The sequence below is a fragment of the Lissotriton helveticus genome, chromosome 12, assembly GCF_964261635.1.
Source record: "Lissotriton helveticus chromosome 12, aLisHel1.1, whole genome shotgun sequence".
NCBI classification, from domain to species: Eukaryota; Metazoa; Chordata; class Amphibia; order Caudata; family Salamandridae; genus Lissotriton; species Lissotriton helveticus.
Window position 1 is genome coordinate 846,600,438 of NC_136073.1, and position 7,158 is coordinate 846,607,595.

Below are 7,158 nucleotides of genomic sequence, written 5' to 3' on the forward strand. Positions count from 1 at the left end.
ATTTAAAAAAAAAAACTGTACCGCCTCACCCTGTAGGTAGGACGAATCACAACTCTAAATGGGTCCTTAAAGCGCTGAGTCTTTGAGAGTGGGGCTGAGTACAACTTATTTACATTTGTGTTCCAAACTGGATCAAGTGACTGCCAACCTCCGACATCCTAACATGTTACACCAGCTTGGAAGAGCCCCCAGTCTCAACTAAGCCACTCTCCCTCACTGCCAAGCCCCAAATCTTGTACTGAAAGAATCTGCAGAATTATTGATACCTACCTACGTGCTCTTATATACATGGCGGCTGTATGCGTTTGTTCCTTTACCTAGGAAATGGTACATGCCCTATATCTGCATTTGTCCCCACTGGCCCTATTTAACCAATGGCGCAAATTAACCAGTCCTAAACTGTTCTGTAAAATGTCACCCAGTATTATATGCGTAAAGGTCATGACTTCTGTCACCATTCTGATTGAAATATTATTGCTGCTAAATAATAAAATGGAGCATCTTTCCTCAGTTCTACAAGGTATTTCCTCATACGTAAAAAAATGACATAAGTCGAAAACTGGAATGACAAGATTGCTATAAATGATTGAATGGTTCAGTAATGCCATGCTACATATTTTCAGTAATGTTTTTTCTTTGACTTGCATTTTCAAGGTAGGTAGTAACCCTACACTAAATGCCACACCACCAGCCAGCTTTTTTTAGGAGTTTTTCTTTCCATGCTACCAATCTCGCAGTGTTGGATTAAGGAAGGCTTTGTCCAGACTGGAATTCTGATACCTGATCCATACTCTGTTTTCAGAAGACACCAATCTATACCCAATATTCAAATGCAATTGATTTTCATAATAAGTGGTTATCCTGAAAATCTGCTACGGCTCCTGGAGTTACGTGTAACTTCTCTGAATTAAGGGGGGCAACAGACGAAGAGTGCCCCCAACCTTCATTATAATCATCTTTAACAGATTTCTATTTCTCAAAGCCTATGAGAAACCAGTTGGCTTCTGCACAAGTCATTCTTGCAAGTAAAACTCTGCAGGGATGTCTTATGTAAGTGATATTTTTGGGAGTTCAAAAGCGGTCTGACACAGTGCAGATATATAGCTGAAAGCTGGCTTTGGTGGGCCCATATCACCTCGCAAACTTATTCCCAAAATGTTTTAAATAAATCTTTATTAGCCGTCACAGGCTTATCAGCACTTGGAAAATACCCCCAATCAAACTGTACGACAAATTTTGTAGGCAACAGATGCCTTAAGCATATACCTCTCTATACCTTCCCAAGCATCCTTTTCTTGTCCTAATGCATAGCCAGCGGAGGTGTATTTTGTAAGGTTAGTAGATATTTGTAGAGCACTGCTACATTTTGTACTGAATTCGTCAGCATTTGATTCATTCAGCGGAGTTGTCTACAAAGGGGACCGAGTTTTGAACTTGGTGCCGAGAGGGGGGCTTGGAGAGGAGTTCCTACCTGGTTTGAGTGTTAGAGGCCGTGGGTTGCCCTTAATGGAGTCATTTGATGTAGGGATGAGGTGGCTCTTACAATATCATTGAGTGGTAGTTTGCAATTTGGTTTTGGGTTTGCAGCTGTCCACTGGGCCTGTCGGCTGTTGTTAACCGGGGTTAGTTTAATGCTGACCAATCCTCTTGCCGGTGTTGGCCTTTTTCTAGTGAATGCGTTTCTCGAGGGAGTGACAACACAAGTTTGTTTGCAGTTCTACTTTGGAAGAGATGGGCCTTGGCACTGGGTTTGTCTAGTCCAGTGGAATGATGTACCGAGGCCACTATGATGGAACATTTTCCAGTCTTTAGTTGGAGATCATGAGTGTTTGGTGTGACTTCACTGCGGTCGTGTGATATACCTTAACCCAGATTCCCTTGTTTCCCCCCTGCCCTGCCTTTCATCCCTCAAAGCTGAGGATGGGAACCCTCTACATTTTGATGTTTTCCATTTTGGGATGAGATGTTCTATGCAGAGAATTTGTAGTAGCATGAAGTTGGGTTCCTGGTCTATGTAAGATGCAGTGCTTGAAGTGTGGTGAGGGTTGCAGGAGGTGGGCACCTTCACTATTTTAAGGGGGTGAGAAGTTATTTTTCACCATTAGACTGTTATGGCTTTATCTTTCTCCCTTCATCTTGCTCCCTTTTTTTTCCCTTTTCTCTTCTTGTGGGTCAGAGAAGGCCAACTTGAAAATTAGCTTGCAAGAGTGTGAAAAAGACGAAGCTAGGGGCGATAGGAAAAATGATGTAAAATGTAATCAAGACAAGAGACTTGGCAGCAAGTCACTAAAACAAATTGGACCCCTACAAATGAAACATTGTGTGAAGATTTCGGAAACGTATTTTTATTGCCAACTAAAGTTATTAGATTAGTATTGTTCAGAAGACAGTCAAGTGTGGTTGCTTGTTTCTTAAAAACCACTCTTGTCTGCTTCAGTGAAGTTCTTTTTGGTAGCTTTTTTACGTGTTGGGGACAGCGTTTGTGGCACAGTACATGTGCTAGAACATAGATGACCCATGGTCCCCACAGCATGTGGTCTTTTATTCTCATTAAGTACTTGCCTTTTGGTTTGGGAGCATGTTTGCGTTAAGGCTAGTATCTCGAGTATTCTTGACAAGCGGTGTTCTCCGTAATGCTGCAGTAGTTGATTGTAGTTTTAACTCTCGGGCAAACTAACTATATATGTATTTTTTTTGAATGGGGAGCTGAGTAGCGCAAGATCCTGCTCGTGGATTGCCTCCCTCCTGCTCCCAGTAAAAACTTGGAACACTTCGCTCCACAGCATCCTTTGACCATGGACACGTTTAATTTAGTTGGCGTGAATTGCACTTCCCAGACATGTACCAGGGTATTGGAACAGAAAATACTAAGTTTACTAGAGCTTTATATGGGGTGTTTTTCACATCCCACCTACTTCAGTTATAAAAGTGTCAGCCTATTTTAGTTAAAAAAAATTGAAAACCATTGATTGGAAAATTACAATAGATTTTCGATTTGATGCAAATGCTTGCTGTATTAGTAACCCGGTGTGCCCGTGCCAAACTGGTACCCCCCCCCATGCCCTGTTGATCTCCTCACAAGCGATACTTTAAGGTGTGTAAAATCCCTGTGGTGCTTTGGGGTCAGGCACTCCAATTGGGTACGCACGTTCCTAAGTGTTGGCTGCTCATTGGCAGTCTGATACTCTTTAGGGTGGATCCCTAAGTCCTTCTCCAGAAATGTTTTGCCAGCATGGATTGAGGTCATATAACTGTCCTTCAAAGAGGTACCCCGTTGTAGACTATTTTCAAACAGAGTATTTAATCTCCCTTGAGTGATCTCTTCTCTTCTACCCCCCCCCCCCCCCACCCATGCAATCCCAACCTTTCCTCCAAGTCCAGATATGATCCTCTTAAACGCGTCTTTCCAGGGTGTGGCCTTGTTACTACTGCCTGAATCTGTTACCTTTGTCTATTGGCATGCCACCCAATCACTAGACTAGTTCTCTCTCCAGGACCCCTATATGTGCTCGGAAGTTCCTTTAGGAAGGGAAACTCTGGTTTGTGAATTTAGTTTAGCAGAGAGGGAGGGCGCTGTCTATCTGCAGGCAGGAGTGATCTTCATATTACTCTCCGGCCCTTGAGTTTCCAGACCCTCCGAAAAGACATTTCCTCCCCACATTCACAAATGTGTGGATTTTGAAACCACTGTACTTCTCGACATGTTGGTTGACATGCTGAACAGTCATTCGAACCAATACTCCATATCCACCCCCAGTTCTTCATTTGCTACACTGTGTCCTGCGAGTACCCATTTTATTTTTTTGCGTCATAACGTTTTAACGGTTCACTGTGTAGCCCCTGTAAAGCTTTAACCCTGTCAGATTGTTAAAAGGGTTGCTATGAAGGAACTGGTCTGCGGTGAGCATTTTCTGAGGTTTTGGCCTCTAACTGGCGAGACTGCTCGTGGAGTGAACCTTGGGTTTGAATATTGGCGGCCTCGCCTGTGTTTGATCATGGTTTTTAGAAATGTAAAGTGTCAGATGGTGTTAACTACAAAGATGTTCCCAATACATTAAAGATGAAGCTTTCTGTCATTTTTTCTGAATTGATTTTTGAGACTTGGGTCTAAATTTCTTTTAAACTGTTTATTAGAACTGCACACTTAAGTGATTTTGTATAGAACTGTAATAAGTAACAGGTCTGTGGTGGTGAGTATGTCTTTGCGTGTATGCTCCTAATTTTCTTTTTTCTTTCTGTAGGATGCAAGATCAAAGCCCTGCGAGCAAAAACCAACACCTACATAAAAACCCCCGTCCGAGGTGAAGAACCCATATTTATCGTCACTGGACGGAAAGAAGATGTAGAGATGGCCAAGAGAGAGATCTTGTCGGCAGCTGAGCACTTCTCCATGATAAGAGCAACCCGTAACAAGGTCAATGGCCTCACTGGAACTGTCCAAGGGCCTCCCAACCTGCCAGGCCAGACCACTATCCAGGTCCGGGTACCCTACCGTGTGGTCGGCTTGGTGGTGGGCCCCAAGGGCGCAACCATTAAGCGCATTCAACAGACCACGCACACCTACATTGTAACCCCAAGCAGAGATAAGGAGCCAGTCTTCGAGGTGACTGGAATGCCGGAGAATGTTGACCGTGCCCGGGAGGAAATCGAAGCCCACATTACAATGAGGACAGGCTCTTTCGTGGATATCCACACAGACAATGACTTTCACTCTAATGGCACCGACGTCTGCTTGGACCTCTTGGGCAATGCGTCCAGCCTCTGGGCCAAAGCCCCCAATCCCACCCGCAGGCCCTCTGCCAGCTTGCGGAATGACAGCCTGAGCTCCCTGGGCAGTGCGTCCACTGAGTCTTACTACAGCAGCCGCGTGGCCGATGCCAGTCCCACCAGTCCGTTTAGCACCAACAGTAGTAGCGGTGTTGGCCCCAGTAGCACAGGATTTACATTCAACGACTCCCACGCCCCACCACTGAGCTCTGAAGAATCAGATTTTGGATTTGAATTCCTGGCCCTGGACCTTACTGCCCCTGGCACCATATGGTCCCCGTTTGAGCGGGCCAACGCCCTCCAAACCTTCAGTAGCTGTTCCTCGATCAACGGCAACCAGAGACGAAACAGCAGTATCAGTGGCACCGCCACCCCCCGGCACTCTCCCACCCTCCCAGAGACTGGTGGTATCGCCCTGGAACATCCACTAGCCCGACGGATCCACAGTGACCCCGTCAGCACCTTGTCCTGGCTGCCAACTCAGGGCTCGCTCTCTTCTTTCTCCAACAGCACAGGATACTCTTCGTCTTCCTCCTTACCCGGAAGCATCTCTGCCGCTTCTGGCTCCCCGACGGATTCTAGCAGCTCAGATGGCCACCGGAAGAGCGCTCGCGACTGCATGGTGTGCTACGAGAGTGAGGTGATTGCCGCCCTGGTGCCTTGCGGCCACAATCTCTTCTGCATGGAGTGCGCCATCCGGATCTGCGAACGGCCCACTCCAGAGTGCCCTGCCTGCCACACTCCAGTCACCCAAGCCATACGCATCTTCTCCTAGCCAGACAACTTCAGGAAGAGCTACAATCCAAGGGGCAATGCTTGCTTCGCCCTACCCCCTAGAACACTTTTTAAGAACTACTACAATATACCTTTTTAAATTAACCCTTTATTTAATATGAATTGGACAGGAGCAGATAACAGTTTTGAATTTGACTAGATATGGTTGGGAGGGGATTGAGGGTTGGGGTGGGTGTGCGGGCAGAAATACTAAGGGGCAAAAATTCAAAATTGGAAGAGAAAAATCAAATGTTTACAGAATTGTTTTAACTCTGGCCCCGGGGTTTCATGACTGGCACGGGGAAAGTCTAGCTCATCTAAATCATTTCTTTCCAAATAACAGTATTCCGTTGTGAAAAAGTTAAATAAACTGAAAGAGAAGGCCCGGTTGCACTTTTTATTTTTAGGAAACGCAAGGGTTTTGTTTTTTGTTTCTTTTTGTACGTAGTATTTTATTTTTTGGGAAGGAATGTTCTTTCTACATATATAAATATATATAAATATATTTTATTTTTAATCTTGTAATTGCCAATGTGAAAACTGCCCAAAAATGTTACATGTTTGGGAGTGTGCAAGTGTGTCCTGTTTCAAATGAAGAGGGAGGGGGGGGGAGGAGTTTATACTTTAATTTTGTATTTTATTTTTGTCTGAGGGATGCGTTTTGTTTGTATCTTTAGTTTTATTTTTTTATCCTTTGCCTCTTGTGTATATGTAGGGAATTTATAGGAAATATGTACTTTATTGAATAAATTTTAAGAACTAAAGTATATTTTATTTTAAAGAGAACGGACCTTTAACCTGCCAGGGCTAAGGACCGGATTCTATATTTGCTGAGCTGACTTACGGTTATGAAATTGTACCAAGAGTTTTATTTTTGACATCAAAGCCTTCTTAATAAAGACTTTTTACAATAAATACATGTGTTTTGTGGTATGTCGATGCAATGTACAGTGTCTCAACTACTCGGAAGCCCAGAAAGTAAGTTAAGAGGGAGGCTACATTCTAATCAAAGCTGTAGGTTTTTCCTCTAGCCCCTTAGCAGCAGAAAAGTTCAGCTGACCAGTTAGTGTATTCAGTATGCAAACTAGTACAGAATGGCCTTAACTTAAAATAGATTTACTTCAGAATTTCCCTTTATTGATGGAGATGTTCACAGATTTTCTTGGTAGGCATTGCTTCAGTACAAGCAGACCTTTCTGATTTAAGGGTATGGTGTGACAGTAAAGTGACCAAATACTGCATCTCGTACCTGCAATACCCTGTTGTCCGTCAAGCTGTGACACATCCCTTACCATAAACTCATAAAAACCTATCTGGGTCATAACTTGTTAGCTAAAGTCCTGGTATTTAAAGTTGACATCAACCTGTGGGTAAATAAAATGTACGTCACCTCAAGCCTTTAAGCAGTTGTTGCGTTTGTTGCTGCAGGCACTAAGCTTAAGAATGGAAGTGTGGCCTTTAGTATAGTGATGTGCAAAGTATTTTGTCTTCCCGGGAGAAAAGTTTTAATTTTTCACACTGGACAAAGTTTTCAAAGTTCCCTTGTCTACCTTTGCCCATTTGAAGGTTTTTTCTCCCTCTTGCATACAAAGTGGGCCAGCAGATGGTGTTTGCCAT

At 43.9% G+C, this 7,158-nt stretch overlaps 1 protein-coding gene across 1 annotated transcript in view; it reads left to right on the top strand.

Moving 5' to 3' along the window:
* Positions 1 to 6,453, top strand: part of MEX3D (mex-3 RNA binding family member D) — a 29,115-nt gene extending 22,662 nt beyond the window's left edge. Inside the window, exon 2 of the mRNA XM_078668815.1 lies at positions 4,242 to 6,453. Within this exon, the coding sequence (XP_078524941.1) occupies positions 4,242 to 5,542 (1,301 nt within the window). The 3' untranslated portion in view covers positions 5,543 to 6,453. The remainder of the gene's footprint in view (positions 1 to 4,241) is intronic.
* The last annotated feature ends 705 nt before the right edge of the window (positions 6,454 to 7,158 follow it).